Source organism: Orcinus orca, chromosome 11 (assembly GCF_937001465.1).
Source record: "Orcinus orca chromosome 11, mOrcOrc1.1, whole genome shotgun sequence".
NCBI lineage: Eukaryota > Metazoa > Chordata > Mammalia > Artiodactyla > Delphinidae > Orcinus > Orcinus orca.
The window spans coordinates 10,059,207-10,084,518 of NC_064569.1; the positions used below are offsets into that span (position 1 = coordinate 10,059,207).

The 25,312-nt window shown below is 47.1% G+C and overlaps 1 protein-coding gene and 1 long non-coding RNA gene across 2 annotated transcripts; both read left to right on the forward strand.

Moving 5' to 3' along the window:
* The first annotated feature begins 419 nt into the window (after positions 1 to 419).
* Positions 420 to 9,327, forward strand: LOC125960380 (uncharacterized). Its single transcript, XR_007469954.1, has 2 exons — positions 420 to 701; positions 6,916 to 9,327. It is a non-coding gene; the product is annotated as an uncharacterized LOC125960380 (long non-coding RNA).
* Positions 9,328 to 10,877: 1,550 nt separating this feature from the next.
* Positions 10,878 to 20,429, forward strand: GPRC5A (G protein-coupled receptor class C group 5 member A). The gene is made up of 3 exons (XM_004281170.3): positions 10,878 to 16,362; positions 19,085 to 19,143; positions 19,442 to 20,429. Exons 1-3 carry the CDS (start codon positions 15,447 to 15,449, stop codon positions 19,532 to 19,534), a joined length of 1,068 nt encoding a protein of 355 aa, XP_004281218.1. The 5' UTR covers positions 10,878 to 15,446; the 3' UTR covers positions 19,535 to 20,429.
* The last annotated feature ends 4,883 nt before the right edge of the window (positions 20,430 to 25,312 follow it).

Here is a 25,312-nt window from a genome sequence, read left to right on the forward strand (position 1 = left end):
AGCTCCGACGGCGGAACTGCAGAGCTGACTCTGGGCCCAGGAAGGAGGCTTTCCTTGGCTTCACCTGCCTTGGCTGGGGAGATCCGAGAGGGTGGCCAGCTCCTCCTGTCCCGGGCCTAGCTTCCCAGGGGCCCCAGGCACTGCAAGCTGTCTAGCCCTTGCCCTGGGCGCACAGGAGTGCCCGGAGCAAGGGCAGGTGTGGCTCCCTCCTGGAGGTGACAGCAGGCAGGACGGATACTGAGCGGTCCCCTCTGACTCCTTTCTTTACCCCCCCGCACCCCCCACCCGCCGCCCTGGGACGTCCTGAGCTGCTGATGCGCCGGGTGGGGCGGGTTGGGTGCCTTGGGTGGCCCCTCCCATCACCACCACCACCTATTTCAAGGGTGGCTGTGCTGCTGACGTCAGGCGGCTTTTGGCTCATTCCCTGGCACGGGGACTTTATTTTCATAACAGCAAGCGGTGCAGTGGAACTGGAATAGGCGTGTCCTCTACCCCACCCCACCCTGACCCTCCCCCGCCCCTTGTGCCTCTGCTCACCCCTTCTCTCCCTCCTCCCGCCGGCGACAGCCGCCTTTATAACTGCTCCGCGCCGGGAGGGCGGGATTGCTGCCCGCGGGCTCCGCTAGCACCGAGGGGCTCCTGTGCTGCCTCTGCGCGCGGGAAGCAGCGCCAAGTTCACTCGCCAAAGCCAAGGTACCAGGGTAAGTGAGGCGCACTGAGCACGGAACGCGCCCGGCCTCGGGATTGCAATCCTCCGGGGCGGGGGGGACGCGCGGTGGGGGTGGGAGAGCGGCGCTGGGAGGGGGGATACAAGAGGAAAGAAACCCTGATAATGGACTGCAGCTGGCTCGGAGCAAAAAACAATCCCAGGAAAGGAATTCCTGTAGTTTAATTCAATTCAGATCCCACACCCCCATCCCATTCCCAGGCTAAGAGGCAGAGAGCAAAAACATAATCAGGATAAATAGTTTCTGCTCAGACACATTGAACAAACTGAGTAGGTGGAATCCTGGCCCGGCAGGTGAGCAGTTCTGGGGTCAGTCTAGGGGAAGAGAAAAGTAGGAGGAAGATCTTAGAGGAATGGCAGGGAATTGCGTGGGTGGGCAGGAAGCAGGAGATGGTGACCACTGCTACTTTCCCCAGGTACTGTAAAGTGTCCATTTATTCTGTCCTTCCATGACAAGTGTGCCCTTCTGAATTTGGGGAAGTAGATTCTGGAAGCCGTCCCTTCTCTTGACGTGAGTGTGGCCCTCAGCTCTGCAGCATTCCCTTCTCTGCTGTCCCTTGAATTGCTCTGGATCCCCTGGGTTGAATGTCCAGTAATAGCCCACTTTCAGGCACCAACCAGATGGGACTCGGGAATGGGCCCAAACTGTCCAAGATGGTCCCTTAAACATCAATGGGGGAAGGAAGGGGAAGCAGCTCCGGTTCAAGGAATTTGAAGGACTTTCCATTCCTGACTTCTTTCCAGACTGAGTCTTGCCTCTGAGGGTTTTGTAAACGCCACACCTGTTGAAGGGTTTGGTTGAATCGGCCAGGCCTGTGGGCTCATTCCTGAAGGGGAATACTTGAGCCACTTCAGATAGGAGGGGCCTGGGGAGGGGTGAGGATAGGGGGGTCAGAACTCCGCCCTCCTTCTCCTAGGAGAGGGAAGAAATGGGGGGGGGGGCGGGGAAGGAGGGCCAGCAGAGGTGTCACCCAGGAAAGAGGCTGCTCTGGGGTGTGAAGAGGTAGGTGGGTGCTCCAAGGACAGATGGGAATGAGCGGAACTCAGAACGAGCTAACATTCCAGGGAAGCGCTCTGAGCCTTGAGTCAGGAAGCCTGATTTCTCATCCCAGCTCTGCAGGCCATGTAGCTGTGAGGAGGCCTGGGCTGGGCCTTGAGTTCCTCCTAAGGGGTCTTGGAAAGGCCCCCAGCTCCTTCCCAGGGCTGAGATTCTAGCCCTTCTCTATCTGTATGTGTCTCTTTGGGCATCCTCATTGGAGTCTGCTTCTTTGTATTCCACCCCTTGGTGGGAATTGAAGGTAAGAGGGCGTGAAGAAGAGTTTTGACTGTGATTTTATTCTCATTCTGGGGGTTTGTCTTCAGGTCCACTGCTATTTAAAACTCCACAGACTGAGCTGAGGAAATGGGTAGGAAATGATGTGTTGGTATCATAGGGCCTTAAAAACAATGAATCGAATAATAATTTTCCTTGAGGAGTCTCAAATTTTCTGAGTAGTTTGGTGTTTTTGCTTCTACTTATATTCCTATTTTTATTGCCTGTGGTCAGATTATATACATTTCTGTGCATTATTCCTGTACATTTCTTATTTCAGGCTTTTTTTTTTTTTGGTGTGGTCTAGAATATGCTGTTTTTATAAACATTCCATGACCACTTCTATAAAAGAAATCATATAGAGAGGGCTGGTAAACTACATTCCTGGCTAAACACTTCCCACAGTCTGTTTTTGTAAATAAAGTTTTATTGGAACTCAGTTATGCTCATTGTCTGTGTATCATCTATGACTGCTCTCAGCTGCAAACAAATGGCCTGCAAAGCCATTTTCTAAGTTCCTTATTATCTGGTCCTTTACAAAAAATGTTTGCTGATCACAGATATAGAGGATCTGAATTACATGATTAATAGTAGAGATCTAATAAAATATGAAGATAGGACATATTAAAGGATCCATAGAACATTTATAAAAATTTACCATATTACTATTTGCTTTTTCTATTTCATCTGCTGAAGACTGATAAAGAAGTATTAAAGTTTCTGTAACTATAGTATTTCTTTTGATTTCTCCTTGTATTTCTGGTAGCTTTTGTTTTAGGTATTTTGGTGCTGTATTATTCAGTGCATAAAAGTTTATGATGGTTGTATCTTCAATGTGGAGTATTCTTAATTACTATTAAAAAAGCTTTTAGGTCAATATAATAGCTTTTTGTCTTGACTAAACTTTGTGTGATATTAATAACTCAACTCTTACTTAATTTTCTTACCTTGAGCAAGCTATTATTTAACTTTGTACCTGATACATGATACTTGCTAAATAAACATATCTGTTATTGTTCCTTTTTTTTGCACTTATTTTCATTTTTTCCTTTCTTTTGCTTTCAACTTTTCTGACTCTTGTTGTTTTAGGTGAGGTTCTTATAGGTATAATATGGTTTAATTTAGTCTTTTCAAAATAAAAAATTACCATTTACATTTATTGTAATAAGAGTTGCTTGCTATTGTCATCTAATTTTTGGCCATGTGGTCTGCCCTCTCTATCTTCCCCCACATTAGATAGTCTATATTGTATTTTTAGATACACTGAGTGTATGGTAGTACCATTCTCAGGGTTTAGAAATAAAGGCTTGTAAGGAGAGGTAAGTTTAGCTTGGGAACATAAATATGTTACCTTCATATGCTGAAATAAAATACTTGAAAGAAGGTGTCTTTGAGGGCTTTGAGGTGGTATACCAGTAGAGGCCTTCACTTTATCCACCTATTTCCTGGAAATTTCATATCTTAAAATTCTGGGTCTAAGAGATTTAGTAGTTTCACTCAAAATCTTAAGTTAAAAAGGGGATTTCAAGTATTTTATTTTATATTTCAGTAATTTATCTAAAGTTCACATGCATTGTTTAGAACAGAGGAAGATGGTAATACCTCCAAAAGTGAAGAAATTGGGATGAACACTGTTGTTATACTTGTTTATATCTGCCTGTGGTGGAATGATGATTTATTTTCTCCCAGTTACTACATAGAAATTCAACTCAGTGATGTTATTCAGATGTTATTCATAAGCTGTTGCCATGATGCATCACTTTTATGTCATCAGAATACGGATGGCTTACCCAGAAGAGGGGATCCTGGACATTTCCCTGTAGACATTTTCCATTTACAGCTAATCCTTCACCTAGGGCAGAGAAATTTCTGTGGGACTCCAGCCTCATCTTAGAGCTCAGCCTAGATAAAAATATAAGGGTTAGCATCAGCACATATTCAGCTCCCCAAATTCTTCCTCCCCATTACTCATACTTGCTCATGAATAACTTGCTTTGAGTTCTATTCACGCTCAGTTTTAGTCCAGAACGTTTGCTCAACAACCACTGTGCAGAGCACATAGGGAGATACCAACAGATAGAAGACTTGCTCTATTTCCGTAAGAAGCTTGTTATCTGATAGGCGAGTTAGCACTGATATTAATGTATAATATATGACATATATATGGAAAAACTTGAGCACCGAGAAATACTTAATTGTAAAAACTATGAAGAGATCTACAAATTTAGAATGAGATGGGACTAATAATTAAAAAACCCTCACGGTAGAGGTAAGTTTGGGGTCAAGTTTATACGAAACATGGTACATGAATTGTGACTAGGAGAAGGGTCTTTCTGGCGAGGAGAATAATGCATGATGAGGCAAAGAGCGACTTTGTAGAGAGGGTCTTGGATGAGCCCCAGTTCCCTTCCAGATAGAAAAGACTCTTGGAAGTTTTGCTTACCTTGCACAGATGTGGGGAGGGGAGTTAGGAAACCAGGAGAAAGTGGATGGGAGGACCAGTTGGAGAAAAGCCTTGAAGCTCACATTGAGGCTGAATCTGTGATAACAGACAAAAAGGCGCTGAGATGCTTTTAATTAATATGCTTTTAATTATGCATTTAATTAATATGCTTTTAATGATTTATTTATTTTTCTTTTGCTATGCTTTTAAATTGCTAAACCCAAAGATTCCTTCCCACGCCTTCTCTTCTTTGCTGCCCTTGTAGCATTTAACTCCATCGACCACTCTTTGGGAAACTGCTCCTGGACTTCTAGGAAACCAGCCGGGCTTTTTTCTTGTACTAACCCTGGCAATTTCCTTTGAACAACCTTTGCTGACTCCTGCTTCCATGAGACGGTGTCCCGGGGTTCTGTCTTTGGCTCTCTTGCTGCCGTGCAGGCTCCCTGTGTGATCTGGTCTCCTCCAAAGCCTTCCGATACCTGCTATGAGCCCGTGACCCCCCATCTGTGCTCATAGCCCAAACCTCTCCTGAGCCTCAGACTCACATGTTCAAGCACGCAGGGTCAGCACAATCTGGTGTCGTGGAGCCTGGCTTTTATTTAAAATTTTTTTTGGCCGTGCCACTCGGCTTGTGGGATCTCAGTTCCCTGACCAGGGATTGAACCCGGGCTGTGGCGGTGAAAGTGCTGAGTCCTAACCACTGAGTCACCAGGGAACTCCCAGGAGCCTGGCTTCTAAGAGCCAGGTGATCTTGGGCAAGTTATTTAATGTCTCTGTTCCTCTGTTTCCTCCACTGTAAAAAGAGGGCATAATCTGGCATGAACACACACACACCCCTCACTATATATGAGATAGAAAACCAACAAGGACCTACTGTATAGCACAGGGAATTCTACTCAATACTCTGTGATAACCTATATGAGAAAAGAATCTAAAAAAGAATGAATATATTTATAACTGAATCACCTAGCTGTACACATGAAACTAACCCAACATTGTAAATCAACTATACTTCAATTAAAAAAAAAAAGATCTTAGTTCCCCGACCAGGGATCGAACCCGTGCCCCCTGTGGTGGAAGCGTGGAGTCTTAACCACTGAACTGCCAGGGAAGTCCCCCCAATTCATCTTAGATTTAACAAAGTTAAACTGGATATCTCTCCTCACGAGCCTGTATTTCTAAGCTCCATTTGGTTCTCCCTTCTTAAAATCTCCCACCATTCCCTGCCCATCTTTCAGGCCTCATCTCCCCCTGGTCTCCTCTCTAAAGTCTTTTTTTTTTGAACACTTTAGGTAGAGTGGGTCACTGTTTTCCGTGTGCCCTCAGCATTCCTGCACACTCTGCAAGCCTTATTTGTATGTCAGTGTGACTCTGTTGGTGCTCCTAGGGGCAGCGGCCACACCTTCTGTCTGCGGGTCTGCATGATTTGTACACTTACCACAGCAAATGCAGGGAGATTGACCAAATGCAGGATTGCTTATTTTGGAGACTTCTTGGATGTGGTTTAAATAGAGAGAGGCTTGAACAGACTTGTGGTTGCCAAGGGGAGGGGTGTAAGGGAGGGATGGATTGGGAATTTGGGGTTAGCAGATGCAAACTATTATACAGAGAATGGATAAACAACAGGGTCCTATTGTATAGCACAGGGAACTATATTCCATATCCTGTAATAAACCATAATGGAAAAGAATACGAAAAAGAATATATACATATGTATAACTGAATCACTTTGCTGTACACCAGGACCTAACACAGCATTGTAAATCAACTATACTTCAATTTCAAAAAAAAAAAAAAAAATAGAGTGAAGCTGGAGTCAGGGAGAAAAGCTTCAGAGAGCATAATAGTGATTTAGAGATGAAACAAAAGATTAAATTCTAATTAAGACTACTCATAAAGGGATATTCTTCCTAACTAATTCACACTGGATGTGTAACTTCATCTCTCCAAGAGTCAGTCTTATCACCTGTAAAATGGGTTGTAGGAATATTAAATAAGAAAATAGATGTAAAAGCATGTCAATGAGTGAACACACATAGAAAAACATATAAACACTCAGCATCGAGCCTGGCTCGTAAGAGGACTCAGTATGTGACAGTAGTTGTCATTAGTTTTAATCATACTTGTATTGTGACTATTGTTATTACTACTGATTGAATGTGGCAATTCCAAGAATAGAGAGAAAATTAAAATGCTAGAAAATTGCCAATTTGCCTGGCTTGGGATGGTGTGAAGGCCCAGCTTTAACAAACACTTGAGTTATTTGGTATCATTCCCCAGGCAGTTGTCCTAAGAGGTCAGTATCGTCCTCTTCTTTATTTCTTTTTATTAAAAATATTTTTTTATTGGATATAGTTGATTTACAGTGTTGTGTTAGTTTCAGGTGTGCAGCAAAGTGAATCAGTTATACATGTATCGTCTTCTTCTTTTTAGATGACAGAAGGAGACAGATCTCATAAGAAGGAACATAAGATCAGCTCTGGGCAAGATTCAGGGTTGCGGGTAATTCCTGCTCAGATAATCTGGGGTGGGCCGCATACAGTCAGTTCGAAAACCTACTAGGGCTGGACGTAAGTAACTCCAGACACCTCCCCACCTCTCTGGGGAAAGAGGAGTCTCAGAGGTTGCAAAGGAGAAGCTGAGAGACCCTTCACATGCTGGAATTTGTCCCTGCATCCCAGTCAATGCTGTGTGTCAAGGCCAGTCTAGGGCCAGTCCTGCTCTAGCATCCCTGTGGCTCTGTCTGGCAGGTGAGCGTTCACCTTGCCTCTTGAGCCCAGCCCCTACTCAGACCCTTCAACCTCACCTCCAGCCCTGGTCTGGGGTTTGGTTAGGAGTTTGCAGCACATATTCTTTCAATGACAGGAAATGGGGCAGGAAGGAGGATGAGGGGGAGGGAGAAAGTGATTTGGAAATTGTCTACAAGGAGTTCCCCGGAGGGATGAACAGAGGAACTGGACATGGGCTCAGACCCCCTCGTTCAGCACCCAGCCCTGCTTTGGAGAGGATGGAGGTTCCAGGAGACGGTGTCCGCACACAGAGGCCGCTGAAACCCCTCTTTCCTAAAGGGGCGGAGTCACAGGGCTGGGAATTGAGCGCAGCGACTCCCTCCTTCCCTGTCCTCCCCTCCCCCTCAGCCCCGGTTTCTGGTTCTTCTTTCTCCTTTCCCTCTCCCTTTCCTCCCTCCTTCGTTTTTGTTTTTTTAACCTTTCTGTCATGCCTGGGCTCACCTGAAAAGGGCTTAAGGCAGTGCTGAGGGATGTCAGGGTCTTGGTTGTGGGTGTTGGTGGATTATTGGACGGCGGTAGTTGGCTCAGCTGCTGTAATAAGTGAAGAGGGTCTCACCCTCATGACTCAAAGTCCTTTCTCGTGTCTCAGGCCAGAGGCTGCACACGCTGAAGCCTCACCATCTCCCTCCAGAGTGCAGGGTTTAGTCAATCAGGGAAGTGAGTGCGAGTGAATGACTGGATTCCAGTAAATCCCTCTGCTTACTGTCTCTGCTTGCTCAGAATCCACGCTAGAGAAGACACCTGGGGTCACTTAGACAGGAGCCCAGCCGCGGACAGGGCTGCCCCCCGTTTCGTCTTTGTAGGAGCAAGTCCTTTCTTGGTTGGACCCTAGGTCTCTCTGCCCTTTTTTGTCTTTGCTGTGCCTCGCAACTCGTGGGATCTTAGTTCCTCGACCAGGGATTGAACCCGGGCCACGGCAGTGAGGGCGCAGAGTCCTAAGCATTGGACCACCAGGGAATTCCCATAGGTCTGTCTGCCCTTGACTCTGGTTATGAGCAGACATAACCAGACCAGAATCTGGTTATGACTCTGGTCATACGATGTCCATATGAGCACCAGTTCCATTTCATTTTCTCCTTCTGCTCCAGCCCTTAGGTTCTTCTCTGAGGCTGTTGCTTTAGCTCCTGGCGGTTTCTAATCCTAAATGCTGATGCTTCCCTTTTCTTCCTCAAACCCTGCTTGCTAGAAGACCTCAGCTTCTCAGAACCCTGTCCTTCGTCCCCAGCCACCTTCCTGGTGGCTCATCTGGGCCATTCCCTATGTGACCCAGCGCCTCCTTAGTGCAGACCTGCTTGTGAGCGCGTTTGGTGAGTTTGATTTCTCTCTGACAAAATTCAAAGTGCTTAGGACACTTCAGACTCGTTGCGAAATCGCTGTCATGCTGGGGAAGGGGTGGAGGAGGGTGAATTAGGTGGAAGAGGGTGGAGGAGAGGTGAAGTAGGAAGGATAATTCCAAAAAAATTAGTCACTCAGATAAAAAATTACTTTCTCAGAAGTTTTAAAAAAAACCGTTTGAGAGAACTGAGAACTATGAACCCTAACTGGATATTTGATATTAAAGGGTCATCGTTAATTTTTTATTTTTTTTTTAATTTATTTTGCAGTACACGGGCCTCTCACCATTGTGGCCTCTCCCGTTGCGGAGCACAGGCTCCGGACGCGCAGGCTCAGCGGCCATGGCTCACGGGCCCAGCCGTTCCGAGGCATGTGGGATCCTCCTGGACCAGGGCACGAACCCGTGTCCCCTGCATCGGCAGGCGGACTCTCAACCACTGCGCCACCAGGGAAGCCCCATCGTTAATTTTTAAAGTGGGGTTAAGTTTAAAAGGGTTTTATCTTTTAGAGATACATACTGAAGCATATATGAACAGAATGATGTCTGGGATTTCTCACTAGATTAAGAATGACCTAGTGAGTGGGATGAGGATGTAGATGAAGGAAAACTGGCCAAATAGTGGTAAGTTTTGAAACCAAATGATGGGCCTTCATTATACTATTCTCTTTGTTTTTGAGTATGCTTGAAATTTTCTATAATAAAAACAAACATTAACAAAAATGTTTTTTTAAACATCTTTTTTTTCCATTTTTTTTTTAATCTTTATCTTGGTAAAATTTATTCTTTTTTTTAACATCTTTATTGGAGTATAATTGCTTTACAGTGGTGTGTTAGTTTCTGCTTTATAACAAAGTGAGTCAGCTATACATATACATATATCCCCATATCCCCTCCCTCTTGCGTCTCCCTCCCACCCTCCCTATCCCACCCCTCTAGGTGGTCACAGAGCACCGAGCTGATCTCCCTGTGCTATGCGGCTGCTTCCCACTAGCTATCTATTTTACATTTGGTAGTGTATATATGTCAATGCCACTCTCTCACTTCGTCCCAGCTTACCCTTCCCCCTCCCCATGTCCTCAAGTCTATTCTCTACGTCTGTGTCTTTATTCCTGTCCTGCCCCTAGGTTCTTCATAACCATTTTTTTCTTTTTTTTAATTCCATAGATATGTGTTAGCATATGGTATTTGTTTTTCTCTTTCTGACTTACTTCACTCTCTATGACAGACTCTGATCCATCCACCTCACTACAAATAACTCAATTTCGTTTCTTTTTATGGCTGAGTAATATTCCATTGTATACATGTGCCTCATCTTCTTTACCCATTCATCTGTTGATGGACACTTAGGTTGTTTCCATCTCCGGGCTATTGTAAATAGTGCTGCAGTGAACATAGTGGTACATGACTCTTTCTGAATTATGGTTTTCTCAGGGTATATGCCCAGTATCGGGATTGCTGGGTCATATGGTATTTCTATTTTTAGTTTAAAAAAGGCATTTTAAAGGCAATTCAGGGACTGTTTCTCCATCTCCCTTGCACGATTGGGGGTGGGAGGTGGAGGTGAAATTGGGGGATGTGGGGTTCTTCTCTACATACCCACTGTCAATTGCTCGTGGTGTTACTTGGAAAACTGTATTCACTTCTTAGTGAGTGTTGAACCAAAAGACACAACCAAGCCAAAGATCTGGAGAAGGAAGGATTTATTATTACTTGTAGCAGGTAAGGAGAGCACCGGCGATCTTGCCCAAAGCAGTGTCTCCCCAAATGGCAAAATTGGGGAAGTTTCAAGCTAAGGCCCCATGCTATTCATGAAGGGGCTCAGGCATCCACAGAGTCCAAGCTTTTGTTGACTGAAGTCATGAGGGTCAGGAAAGGTCAACACCATCACCCCTTAGACTCCAGTTGATCTGGGGTTGAGCACTTCAGGCTAATCTTTGAGCAGAGCTGGGAGTCTTTACAACTGATCTATTATCTTTGCTGTTGGTACTTCTCTTGCCTGATCACGGTTGCTTATTTCTGCGTTCTTTTGTTCCCTTAAGATCATTAATTGCTGGGACTTCCCTGGTGGTCCAGCGGTTAAGACTTCGTCTTCCAATGCAGTGGGTGCGGGTTTGATCCCTGGTCGGGGTGCTAAGATCCCACGTGCCTCCTGGCCAGAAAACCAAAACATAAAACAGAAGCAATATGGTAACAAATTCAATAAAGACTTTAAAAAAATGGTCCACATCCAAAAGAAAAAATCTTAAAAAAAAAAAAAGATCATTAATTTCTGAAACCTGTTCATGGGCAAGCACTGTGACCAGGCTTAGATCACAAAACAACTTAGGCCAAAAATGGCTTCTCTTACGTCAAGAAAGCCATGCCTGGTTCTCTTTCTCCAGGGACCCCTTACCTTATGTGCTTACAGTGTCGGACCCTGGTCTGTGGGCACCAGGAGGCCCCAAGACACAAACCCTTCCTGCACAGCTGCACAGATGGGAAGGGCCTAGAGGTCCAAGTTGGGAGCAGGAAGTCTCTGCCCTACCATCCCTCTGTGCAGCACCAGGACCTTCCTTTAGGTGAAAACCTCATCAGTCTCTCAAGACTGACAGTCATCAAGTTCAGATTCCTTTATAATTATCAGGTAATTATGATAACAACTACCTGTCAACAAACAGCACTGCCCTGAGGGGTGGGGAAGGAGCAGTTTCTGGGGAAGGTCAGGGAGGTGAGAGAAATACCTTTCCAGCTGGACACTGCCCTTATGATTAATCTGAGAGGGAGTGAGGTGGGGAGGTGGTGAGTGAAAAGAATGCTGGATCCTGGTCCCTTCCCCTGTGACGCTGCCCTTGAATTAGACCCAGCTCTTCCTCTTCTGCATCCTCAGCATAGACAAGGGGGCGTGTCCCCTCTCCCTGTCCGGTTCCACCCAGGGCCAAGTGTATCAGACTTTGGGGGGCCTTGTATTTCAGGGGTTGCCTGTATCTGAAGTGCATTTGCCTTTCTTTTTCCTCCTGTTTCTCATTCTGCACTGCCCTGGGGAGGTGGAACGTAACCCACTCTTTGCTCTGTGCTCTGCATGCAGTCGGGATGACCAGGGTGTCATTTTCCTGGAGTGGACTGCAGGTGACAGACCCCTGGCCAGGGGAGGCCACAGGAAGGTCGTGGCAGTGGTGGCAGATAACGTCCATCTGTCCATTTCTTCTACTACAGCAAGGATCATGTCTGATGTCTGTTTTCCCCTTTACCATTGAGCATCTAGAAGAGTGATTGGCATGATTGACCCATAGTGGTGCTGGTTGAATGAATGGCTATATTGCAAAGTGAAACTTGCAGGGACTTCCCTGGAGGTCCAGTGGTTAAGACTTCACGCTTCCCCTCCAGGGTACACGAGTTCGATCCCTGGTCGGGGAACTAAGATCCTGCATGCCACCCAGCGTGGCCAAAAAAAAAAAAAAAAGTTAAGCTTGGAGAGGCAAATTTCATTACAAAGTATGGAAGATGGATTTAAGCCATCAATTATTTAAGTTATTTATTTTATTCGAACACACCACATATAAAATTCTTGCATCTACATAATAGTCATTCATATATGTCTGTACGTGTTACGTGGCATATACATATACATCATTTTTTCCTAATGGCTATGGGAATAAAAAAATGCTGGGACACAACTATCTCATTGAACTGAAGAGACAATTTTGCATCTTTATTTATTATTATTATTTTAGAATTTATTTATTTATGTTGGCTGAGCTGGGTCTTAGTTGCAGCACGTGGGATCTTCATTGGTGGCATGGGAACTCTTAGTTGCTGCATGTGGGCTCTTAGTTGTGGCATGTAGGATCCAGTTCCTCGACCAGGGATTGAACCCTGGAGCCCTGCATTGGGAGAGTGGAGTCTTACCCACTGGACCACCAGGGAAGTCCATATTTTGCATCTTTAGGGGAAGCAGGTGTTTGAATTCTGTCTACGTGGAGGAGGATGCTTGTTTGCTCTGCAGAGCCAGCCAGCAATTGCTCATTATGTGTCCCACCTCGCTGTGCTCCGTCTTGTGATTTGATCTTTTTTTAAAAAAAATAAATTTATTTATTTATTTTTAACCGCGTTGGGTCTTCGTTGCAGTGCACGGGCTTCTCTTGTTGCGGACCACGGGCTCTAGGCGCACGGGTTTCAGTAGCTGTGGCTTCTGGGCTCTAGAACGCAGGCTCAGTAGTTGTGGCGCATGGGATTAGTTGCTCCGCGGCATGTGGGATCTTCCCGGACCAGGGATCGAACCCGTGTCCCCTGCATTGGCAGGCAGATTCTTAACCACTGTGCCAACAGGGAAATCCTTGATCTTTTTAAAGAGAATTCTTTTCCATTGTGATTTATTACAGGATATTGAATATAGTTCCCTGTGTTATGCAGTAGGACCTTGTTTATCCATTTTACATATAATAGTTTACATCAGCTAACCCAACCTCCCAATCCATCCCTCCCCCACCCCCTCCCTCTTGGCAACCACAAGTCTGTTCTTTACGTCTGTGAGTCTGTTTCTGTCTCATGGATAAGTTCATTTGTGTCATATTTTGTGATTTGGTTTTGAAGAGACAGGATGGAAGGGGAGGGGAGGGCGTTCTTTTTCGTCTTGGGTTGATCACAGCACCCCTACAGTGCTGTGAAGGGCCCGAGAAATCTTGTTTATAAGCATTTATGGGTATGTGGTGCAGAAATTCTGAGCTGTTTTTTCTGCTATAAGGAAAGAGGCAGGACTCTGGGTATTTTTTGCTTTTTCCTGCTTCTCAATCCTGGCTGTCTTCTTCTTGCTGATTTCTTTACGCACATTTTCTCCCAGTTTGGCACTAGGAGAGGCCAAGAGCTCTCACGTGTGCTTTTCTGTGGAGGGGGTCTCAATGAGCCTTCCCTTCTTCTAACTCTGCCCCCGCTCCCCATCCCCCCAATATTTGTCTTCTAGTCAATTCAAAAGATTTCTCTGTTGAGTGAGCAATCCTATCAGAAAAAGAAACACTAGAAAACAAAAAAGATTACAGGCATAAATAGTATACAACAAATCAAAAAGAATCGTGCCATAGAAACTTATAAACAGTAATATAATTCAGAAAAAAATTATAGTTTTGTTGAGAAGCTGTTAAAACCACAGCGGTCCTGAATTTCAACATCTTATCTGACACTGGCTTTGGAATTTGAGAATCATCCATTTTGAGGAAATATACAAACTCCTTTCCCTTCCCATTTCCCAACTCATCTTCCGACGTGTGCCCTGAATCCCTAGGAATTTGATTTCGTGGGGTTTGGGAAATCAGCTGGGTCTAAAATTGACATGGAGCTTGTGGAAGGAAAAAAGGCAGCAGATCTGGGAGATTAAGGACAGATGTATAGGAAGTAAACTGCTCTACCTCAAGTCGATTTCTCATTGTCCCTGAGTGGGTGAGTAGATTACCTGCTTTGTGGACCATCTATCACCTGGAAGCGCCTATCCTTCATGGGGCTGAACTAAGAGAGTAGAATTAGGACCACAAATAGCTGGTTTATGGGGCATCTGATGAGGGAAGGAAGGGGGAGGGAATATCTCAGATTGCATTCTAAGGCCAGTTAGAACTCCCTGGAGAGGTAGCACCTATAGTTGTTAAGACCAGGGATCCTCACCTAGAGCCAGGTAACCTGGATTCAAATCCTGCGTCTGCCATTTCCTGGCTGTGTGATGTTGGGCAAGTAACTTGATCTCTCCCTGCCTCCGTTTCCTCATCTGTCAAATAGGGATAATCATTTTTACCTTATAGGATTGCTATCAAATTAAACTAATAAATATATATATGAGAAGTGATTAGAAGGGTTTCTGATTCATAGTAAAAATGAGCATTAGCTATTGGTAATATTTTTTGTTAGGTCACCCACTGTTTTTGTGTCATCCAGGCCATCCCTCCTTACAGGTAGCTAATTAAGAGCTCACTCTGGGGAATTCCCTGGCGGTCCAGTGGTTAGGACTCCACACTTTCATTGCCGAGGGCATGGGTTCGATCCCTAGCTGGGGAATTAAGATCCAACAAGCCGCAACGCGTGGCCAACCCTATGACAGGGAAGACCCCTTCCATTGCTTTTCTGGATTAGCAGAGCCATCCTTACAAACCTTAATTAAGAAGGGAAAATAATATGTGACAGCAGAGCTGAAGAAGAGGACCCAGTGGCTGAGAGGGGAAGGCTGGCCTTCCGCAGAGAAATCTACAGTTCAGATAACTCCTCTTGTCCATGAGAGAATGGAATGCTTGCAAATAATATCTGAGGCTGGGCCCAAGGTGGCAAAAAACTGGAGACTGACAGATTATGTTTAAAGTGTTTACTTTTAAAATTTTTTGGCCACACTGCCCTGCTTGTGGGATCTTAGCTGCCTGACCAGGGATCTAACCCAGACCCCACCAGTGAGAGCACTGAGTGCTAACCACTGGACCGCCAGGGAATTCCCAAAGTGTTAACTTTACGGTTACATATTTCCACGTTCACCAATTCCTAAGGAAACACTAGCCAAACATATCAGGAACCCTGGCAAGTTATTTGTGACGTATTTTTTGAGATGTGACTTTGAAACACCTCATCAGAGCCCTGGGCCCTCTGGCTTCAGGGTAAATGTTAATATAGTTAAATTGCGGGGAGGAAGGTATGAGATTGTTTCTTCCCTTCATCAGCCTTTAGAATTTGCCATGAGAGGTGGAGAACAGCTAGTAGCTTGATCTAACGTTGTAAGTTCAGGGGCAAAACCCTGGCTAAATATACAAGATAGTTTCTGAATCGTTTTTGGTCCTCTGTGCCTGAGTTGGTGGGGAGATTCACCCCCACCTGCAACTTTGCTTTCTTGCAGGACGATGGTTGCCCCCGATGGTTGCCGCTTGAACCTGGACCCCAGGTACTACAGGCTCTGCGATAAGAAGGCAGCCTGGGGTATCGTCTTAGAGGCCTTGGCGTCGGTGGGCGTCGTGACCTCGGTGGCCTTCATGATCGCCCTCCTGGTTTTCATCTGCAAGGCCCAGGACTCCAACAGGCGTAAAGTGCTCCCCACCCAGTTCCTCTTCCTCCTGGGTGTGCTGGGGGTCTTTGGCCTCCCCTTCGCCTTCATCATCCGCCTGGATGGCAGCACGGGGCCCACACGCTTCTTCCTCTTCGGCATCCTCTTTGCCCTCTGCTTCTCTTGCCTCCTGGTTCACGCCTTCAACCTGACGAAGCTGGTCCAAGGGAGGCAGCCCCTCTCCATGCTGGCGATGCTGGGCCTGGCCCTGGGCTTCAGTCTGGTGCAGGATGTCATCGCCATCGAGTACGTGGTCCTCACCATGAACAGGACCAACGTCGACATCTTCTCCGAGCTTTCTCCTCCTCGGCGCAACGAGGACTTTGTCATGCTGCTCATCTATGTCTTCTTCCTGATGACGCTGACCTTCGTCACGGCCTCTTTCACCTTTCGGGGATCCTTCACTGGCTGGAAGAGACACGGGACCCACATCTACCTCACTATGCTCCTCTCCATCGCCATCTGGGTGACGTGGGTCACCCTGCTCTTTGTTCCTACCCCCGGCCCCCAGTGGGATGACACCATCCTCAGTTCAGCCTTGGTGGCCAACGGCTGGGTTTTCCTGTTGGCTTATATTGCACCCGAGCTGCAGCTGCTTACAAAGCAACGGAACCCCATGGATTACCCTGTGGAGGACGCTTTCTGTAAACCTCAGCTCATGAAACAGAACTATGGTGTGGAGAACATAGCTTATTCTCAAGAGGGAATCACTCAAGGTACGGAGCCGGGCTGGGTAGAGAATCCCTTGTGGGAAAATGGGGGAGAATCATAAGATATTATTACTGTAAGGAACATGCAAGATTATCAGGTCATACTCCCTATAGAACAGATAAGGTCCCCAAGGCGCAGATCTTACTTAAAATCATCCAGCTAGAGGGACCTCCCTGGTGGCGCAGTGGTTAAGAATCCACCTGCCCATGCCGGGGACAGGGGTTTGAGCCCTGGTCTGGGAAGATCCCACATGCCACGGAGCAACTAAGCCCTTGTGTCACAACTACTGAACCTGCACTCTAGAGCCCACGTGCCACAACTACAGAAGCCCATGCACCTAGAGCCCGTGCTCCGCGACAAGAGAAGCCACCGCAATAAGTCCGCACACCACAATGAAGAGTAGCCCCTGCTCGCTGCAACTAGAGAAAGCCTGCGCGCAGCAACAAAGACCCAATGCAGCCAAAAAATAAACAAATAAAAATTTAAAAGAGAAAACATCATCCAGCTAGTTAGAGACAAGTAGAACTAGAAGCTGGCCTTGGTGGTCTTTATCTAGTATGTTCTACCATGTAGATTTCTCTGAATCAAAACAAGATGGAGCAAAGGAATGGAAAAAGATTGATTAGATAGATTCCCAGAGACAAGTGGGCGAGATGGTGTTCTTTATACATGTCAACTAGGCAATCCTTCCAGAAATGTGGAGTGACCACAGAGCACAGAGTGGGGAGAAAGCTCTTTTATCATAAACCAGTGGGAATCTCCATAAATTTACTGAGGATTTCGATGTAGCCTGAAGAGATACATTTTGTCGCCCATCCATGGCCCACAGGAGGGAGTTTTGCTCTTGTCTGGAGTCCTGAGCAGCCAGCCTGCACTGATAGCCAGAAACTATAGATCTCTTGGGTTTACATCAGCCTCTGGGTCTAATCGGGGGAGGGGAGTGGGTGTGGGACAGGAGTGAGGGACCTCCAAGGCCAGGTTCGTAGCTCCAGCTAGTAAATTTCTTTGCTCTTGAAGTCTTCAGTGCAAAGCTTGCCGGTGTTTCTCTCTGCAGCCCTGGCCCCTCTCCTGCGCAGTGGAAAGAGTGAAGGGAGGGGGAGGGCCGGAGGGGAGATTGTACCACCCACCCCCTCCTGTGAATTCCCAATGGACACTCTCACTCTGTCACCTCATGCTTGGACTCTGTGTTATGGGTCCCTAACTAGTCTTCCTTCCCTTATTATTAATTCATTAATTTATTTAGGCTGTGCAGGGTCTTAGTTGCGGCACGTGGGATCTTTAGTTGCGGCATGCGGGATCTAGTTCCCCAACCAGGGATGGAACCTGGGCCCCCTGCATTGCGAGCTTGGGGTCTTACCCACTGGACCACCAGGGAAGTCCCTAGTCTTCCTTCCTTTAATCCTTCTTTCCCTTCATTCCATTGGCCATCGCCAGCCTCCCCTCCCTAAAATACTTCTCTGGCCACTGCCCCTTCCTGCCCACACGCCTCACTGGCGCCCCCGCACCCACTGCATTTCCTGAATCCTTGATGAGGCTTTTCACATCCTGAACCCACCACCCCTGAAGCTGTGCTCTCAGTTCAAACAAACCAAGTCCCTGCAATTTCCTGCCTGCGCATCTGGGCTCAAAGAGCGTCTGTCCTCCGCCTGACGCGTCCCTCCTTATTCTTGCCCTTTTGCAGAGTCCCTATTCCCCAGTCTCCCTCAGTCTTTGCTCCGCCCGCCTAACTCTAGACCTTTGAGATGACCTTAGCAGAGTCTGTCTCATTGCGTAGTTATTTGTGTAGCTGTCATATATTCCGGACACTCCAGCGGCACCCTCAGGGCAGGAATCATTCTGATTAATGCTTCTATTCGTCACAATATCTTACAGACAGAGGGTGTTTAGGTATTTATTGAGTAAACTGAACAGGTAAATTTGGTGGGAAATAAACGGATTGCTTTACGTTGTATTTATTTATTTATTTAGCCGTGCCCTGCGGCATGTGGGATCTTAGCTCCCCAACCAGGGATCGAACCCAGGCCATGACAGTGAAAGCGCCGAGTCCTAGCCACTGGACCTCCAGGGAATTCCCTAAATCGTATTCATGATGAGCGTATGTGTTTAGTTCCTGAGTTTAAATCCCTCTGATTTTGGACTTCCCTGGTGGTCCAGTGGTTAGGACTCGGTACTTCCACTGCAAGGGGCATGGCTTCCATCCATGGCTGGTCGGGGAACTAACATCCCGCATGCTGTGTGGTGCGGCGAAAAAAAAAATCCCTCTGATTTCCCCTAAATACATAGAAAACAATTACTCACAGGTTCTATCCCTTCACAAAGAAAATCGTGACTTTTTCCCCCCCTGTTTGGGCAGGTAAGGAAGTGGGTAACTCTCCAGTGAGATTCTCTCTAGGTACACCTCCAGCCAGATCTGTGTCTGAAAAGACTGGTGTCAGATGTGCTTTTGGAGTGGTCCTAGGATGAGGAGGGCTCTGGAGAGGTTTTGGAAAGCATTTCCCTAGTGATTATACGGGGCTAGTTATTCATTTGTTCAACCAGTTTGGGGCTGACTGTGCCTGGGCTTGAGGACACAGTCTCCTCCACACGAAGCTGACCGTCTACCAGGGAGACAGAGAATGAAAGGGATAAAGCATCATGCTTTATAAATAACTCAACGGGGGCGAGCACAGGTGCGGGCTGTCAAGGAGGGAACCCTGACATTTACCTAATCTGCATTGTCTGTTTCAGGTACTGAAGAGACAGGTGACACGTTCTATGCCCCGTACTCCACCCATTTCCAGCTGCAGGTAAATGAGCTCTTTCTCTTTTTTTCATCAGCAGTGTTAGCACCCCAGGAGCATTTGTCCTTTGGGAATAGATGATGTTGCCACTCTGATGGCCCCTAGATGCCGCCTAGAAAGGATCGCGGGTCTACTTTCCTGTAATCTGCCTCGTGGGATTAGGACAGGAGACTGGAGTGCAGGGCAGGGGAGGGCTTAGAGGAAGGGAAGGAAAGTTAGACTCCTGCCCAGGTTGGAGTGCAGAGTGCCGTGGAAATGGCCGGGAAGTGGAGTGGGTTGAACAATATGAGTGTTTTCTTTTCAGAATCGGAGCTCCCCAAAGGACTTCTCCATTCCGCGGGCCCAGTCCCGGGTTAGCCCTTACAGTGACTATGAAGGAAGGAAAGATGTCAGTTAACACGTCCCGAAGGGTGGGATGAACACAGCGAGTCAGCAGAGCCAGCGGGGAGTTCGTGGGATGCGGGCTGAGTCCTGAGTCTTCCCAGGAAGCTGTACAGAACATCACAGGAAGACCTCGCCTCCCTGCAGCCTTCAGCCATGATTCTTCTGTTCTGGGGTTAATGAGGGCCGACGGGACCGCAGATCTCAGCAGCACTGTAGTTGTTTCCTTTGTCCCATAGTTAGGCTCCTTCTCTCGAGTGGGAGTCTTGGGCAACTCAGGGTGGCCCTTAACCGTCCCTGCCATCTTACACATGACTCAGGCTCCGGTCATCTGACCACACACTGGCTCATTCAGCCTCAGAAGCCAACTTTTCCAACTGTGGGCTGATTCTGTGAGAATCGCTTGGCTCAGAGCAGAGCTCATATCTGAGCAGACCAGCAAAGGCCCGTCTCTCACATCACCCCGCCCACATCTACACCGGAAGCCAACTTACCCACACCTCCCTTCACCTCCCATCACCTCCCGGATGGCAGGCACTAAAAGTCACCCGAAATTTGCTAACCTCTGTGATGCTGCCTAACCAGGGTCCCCAGCGCCAATTCACTCCCAGACTCACCGTTGGTCCCCAGACTCACCTCCCTGCCCCCTGTGCTTCACCGGGAGATCTCCCTCCAGCCCTCACCAGCATGGACAAGCCCAGTTTCTCTCTGCCAGGAGAATGTGGGCACTGGGTTGCTCTAAGTTCTGCTCAGTGCTCTAAGCACTGATTCTTCTCCCATCCCCTCGCTCCTCAGACCGTGTTCACCCCCCGCGTTCTGGAAGTGGGTATTGTCCACTCACGGGGGAGCGTGCCTTGTAAAATAAGTTACTCACTGTTCTTCACTGGAGATGCAATAAAGGTGTGGTGGCAGCTCTTGGACTGTTGCTGTGGCAGTGTGAGCGGTGGACACCGGACACGGGGAGAGTCACAGGCTCGCTCTCGTCTTCACGTGGGAGCTGAAGTTCAAGGTTCAGTCCCACTGGGTGTGGACTTGACCTTTCTTTCCTCCTCCTTACGTCTACGACAAGTGTGTGTTCCCCAGTTTTGGGGGTGAGCGGCAAAGGTGAGGGGGAAGCTGGGAAGGGTCATGGACCTGAGGTTTTGCTCCAGGAAACAGAGGAGTGGCAACTTCAGAATGGGGTTTGGCAGCCCGGGTCAGACAGGGAGGAGACCTCAGAGGCAGTTTCTCGTTTCATCTGAAGTTTAATTGTAGGAGGGGATAAATCCAGATCCCTAATTTGACAGAACTGGTTCATAATATCTCTCGGAAAAGACAAGGGTACCTAACAATGATCATTTGCTTAATCCCAGAAACGGCTTTGTGGGGCGGGGCAATTGAAACTCGCTTTTGGGTGAAGAAGAAAAAAAGAAATCCCCATGCACAGAAACTGAATGACCTTTACGAGATTATAGCTGGGTTAGGGAGTTACCACCTAAGAGCCTGACGCTTGGCTTCTCATCACAAAGAAAACCCAGTTTGCTGGGGAGAGGTTGGAGAGGAATTAATGGCTTGCCGACTTAGGGATATTGACATTCCACGGACATTTAGTTGACTGTTTCCCATATGATTTCGCACTCACATTAGCCCAGCTTTGTCTTGAAAAGGGGAATTACAAATGGTGATGTGGATCCTTCTAGACCATTCAAGTCTTCCCAAAGAGGCCACAACCCAGTGAGGTTTGTTGTGAAGAGAAAACAATATCGTTTCATGGATATTATCTATCGCAGTGTGGATGGATACTCAGGAAACATGTATTTCCTTCCCTCCTTTCTCTCCTTCTCTGTCTCTGGCCTGTCAACCAGGCAAAGGGGGCTGAGGGAGAGGTAAAGCCACAAAGTACTCTGAATTGCTTTCTTATTAAGGAAAGAACATGCCAGGCCTTTGTAGCCCATGATGGCCATCCTCAAGCCTCTTCAAAAACAGGAGAGGGGGGCTTTCCTGGTGGCGCAGTGGTTAAGAATCTGCCCGCCAATGCAAGGGACAGGGGTTCAAGCCCTGGCCCGGGAAGATCCCACATGCTGCGGAGCAACTAAGCCCGTGTGCCACAGCTACTGAGCCTGCGCTCAAGAGCCCGCGAGCCACAACTACTGAGCCCACGTGTCACAACTACTGAAGCCTGTGTGCCTAGAGCCCGTGTTCCACAACAAGAGAATCCACTGCAACGAGAAACCTGTGCACCACAACGAAAAGTAGCCTCTGCTCGCCGCAGCTAGAGAAAGCCTGCGCACAGCAGCAATGACCCAACACAGCCATAAATAAATTAATTAATTAATTTAAAACAAACAAAAGACAGGGGAGGGCACGGAAGTGGCACCCATCGCTGGAGATTGGTTTCTCCTCCAAGAAATACAGTTTGGGGACTTCCCTGGCAGTCCCGTGGTTAAGCCTCCACGCTTCCACTGCAGGGGGTATGGGTTCGATCCCTGGTTGGGGAACTAAAATCCCATGTGCCACGTGGCATGGCCAAAAACACTAAAAAATTTAAAAAAAGAAAGAAGTACAGTCTGGACAAGTAGATCATCACCTCACTGAGTTCTTTTACTTTCCAGGTGGCAGAAGAATGCTGCCCATTCAAATAGCACTTGTCACCCCTGTCCCCTCACCCATGCTAACCTGACTTCAGGTCTCTGTCTTCTGGACATAATGAAATGCTTTTATTAAAATAGGGACATCTCAGGGACTGGAGGTTTGGGAATCTGAGGGTCGCTATGCTACTGGAGAAGAGCGTTTCAAAGCCCTCCTGTGAGTGCCCGTCTCCACCTGGGCTGACGTAGAATGTGCATTTAGCCCAGCCTGGTCCTTGAGTGACGTCGGTTGATTGACGGCTGGAAACCAGAACGGCATCCCCTGGTAACTAAATGGGTGATAATGAAATGAAGCTCAACAGCCTTCCCCTCATCTTTCACTGTCCGTTGAGAAATAGACCGAGTGTCGTCTCTGCCTCTCACTTTAGGCTGAGGCCGTCCACAGCGGCCATCCCCCCTGGTTCCACTGGATGGCGGTGACACCTCAGGTATCGGCCCTCAGGGACTCAGCCTAAGTCCACAGCTGCTCTTCTGTGAAGAGAACGAGGCAGGGCTGCGGCTACTCGGATGGCTTGAGGCAAACGTGTCCCATTTTAAAAGGCGTGAACGTGTGAGCCGTTTGCATTCTCCCTCCCACCTTCTTTAAAGAATCCACGCTCCGTCTCCTTTCCCGGAGCTTCATTGCCCCGTGTCTCGTTTTTGTGAAACTCTCCAAGGTATTTCCAGCTCATCTGCATGCAGCCGGGCATCTACAGATATTGGTCTCATAGGCTGTTGTTATTAACGTCGAAGAGTATTTATGTGGTGAGAACATTGGCTTTTGTCAGGCAAAGTTTGCCAAAACCAAGAGTACGGTCTGGCCCCGGAAATGCAGCGGTGAAATCCCCTCCCCACGCATTCTGGGTTTTCTGCCGTCATTTCTAGACTTGTCAGCATCCCTGAGAACCGAACTGAGCCCCGCCAATCTTTCCCTCCTTTTCCACTTCCTCCTGTCGCTACCGGGTTTGCAGGTTTGCCACTGTTCCAGCCCTACCCTGAAACACGGGATTACTTTAGAACTGGAGGTAGCAGCTTCAGAAAAATCTTTCTCAGGTGTTGATTGCTGAGATCCCGGATCTGGGAACTCGGCCTCCAGCTGCCTTTGGAAATTCTGTGGTCCACCTGTGGTCATTTTCTGGCATCCCTTCCATCGGGGCAGATAATGATTTGCCTCCTTGGCTTCAAGTTTTCCAGGTATGCAGAGGAGTCTGTGTGGCAGAGGATGGGTGCCTGACCCCGATTTCTGCAACCTCCTGATTACCACCACTTCCCTGACCCTTCAGAGTGGGACACTCCACTGCCTAAAACGTTAGCGTTTGAGAAGGTCACAGAGCTTCCGTAGTTGGTAACCACAGCCCTCATTTTACAGAGGAGGGAATTCAGTCCTGAAGGACTTAATGCAACTGGGCTCAGAATTCTGGTACTGCGCTCCTTCTACTGTCAACACTTGTGTGGTCTGTTTTAGATACTTTTTTTTCCAAAGAGGGTGTTTGAGGAAAGAATCAGACAAAATGACTGTGGTCAGCATATATTTTAAGCTCTCCTCTCATCTTCCTTTGCCTCCCCAGATGCCTTTCCTGCCCCCACCCCCCGATTTCTCTTCCAGGCATCCCTCCCCCGGGGCATGGAAGCTGTGGGGAGAGGGACCGGATGAGGACTGACATTTTCTGGGTCACCCCAGGTCACTCCTCTGCAACCTCCAAGCCACAGGAGCCTCCTGTCAAAGGAGGGGCTGCAAGGGAAGGCAAGAGTTCATCTTCCCAGTTGCTGTAATAATCCTTCCACTTCCTTGAGTCCCAGCCTGTGTCAGAAACCCATACCCAGCCCCTGTTCTTTTCCTTTGCCTGGAGCTATAGATCCCCTTGGCAATCTCTCACTCCCTATGCGATTTCTTTTTCTTTTTTTCAGATGGAAGTATAATTGACTTACAATATATTCGTCTCAGGCGTGCGACCTAGTGATTCCATATTTATATTCATTACAAAATGATCACTACCCTATGCGGTTTCTGATGGCAGATTTCAGAGGCAGTCCTTAGGAAAACTTTGCAAGGAGCTGTTGTGTGTGTAGTGGATCTCAAGCACCAGATCCAACCACGATCTTCAGCAGAAAAGAAGATGAAACTTGAATGAAATTTGGTTACCAGCTGCTTTGAGTCAGATCCCCTTCCACAATATGACCTACCAAACCTGCTGGATTTTTATCAACTCAATTTAAAAAGCTCTGAGAAACCCATGTAGCTATGCCCTGAGCTCTGGGACATGGTGGTAGAAGTTCGCACCATACCCTGTGATTATGTAAAGCTACTTCCTTTCTCTTAAGGAGGAATAATTCCAGATCAACTGTTTTTTTACCCACAAGAAATTGAAATAGTAAAAGCATACATCGTTTTAGCAGGTATCTTTAAAAAAATTTTTTTTATTGGAGTATAGTTGATCTACAATGCTGTGTTAATTTCCGCTGCACAGCAACATGATTCAATTATACATCTATATATTCATCTTCATACTCTTTTCCATTATGGTTTACCACAGGATACTGAATGTGGTTCCCGGTGCTATACAGTAGGACCTTGTTGTTTATCCATTCTATATATAATAGTTTGCGTCTAGCATGATATCTTTATGAACAAGCTATCTTCATGATCATGATCATAGGTCTAATGATCATAGCGTTAGGTTGAGTCATAAGTCAAACATCCAAGAAAAGGTCATCTATTAGCTTGAGGTCTCCAGTGGTGTCCCACAGGGCTCTGTTTTTGGGTCTGTTTGGGTAACATGTTTATTGACCCCTTGGATAAAAATAAAGCATATTTCTCAAATTGTGCACATGACACAACATTAGGAAAGACTGAATAATGAAACCAGAATACAAATGTATTGCAGTAGACTGGAATAAAGATCCCAGACCAAGCATTTAGTTTAATAGATGTAAATGTATTCATGCCTCCGGAATAAATGACATAAGTATAGGTTGGAAAGGCTTGGTTCGACCGCAATTTTTATGAAAAAAGCCTGGTAGTTTTAGGTGTTTATAAGACTGATAAGGACGAAGCAGACAAAAAGGCAACTCAATCGAAGGCAGCCCTGATACCACCGTGAAATCTGGGTCAAGGCAGGTGCTCTTCCCACTGAACTCGGGGCAGGTTATACCACATCAGAATATTAAATCCATACCTGTGCATCTCA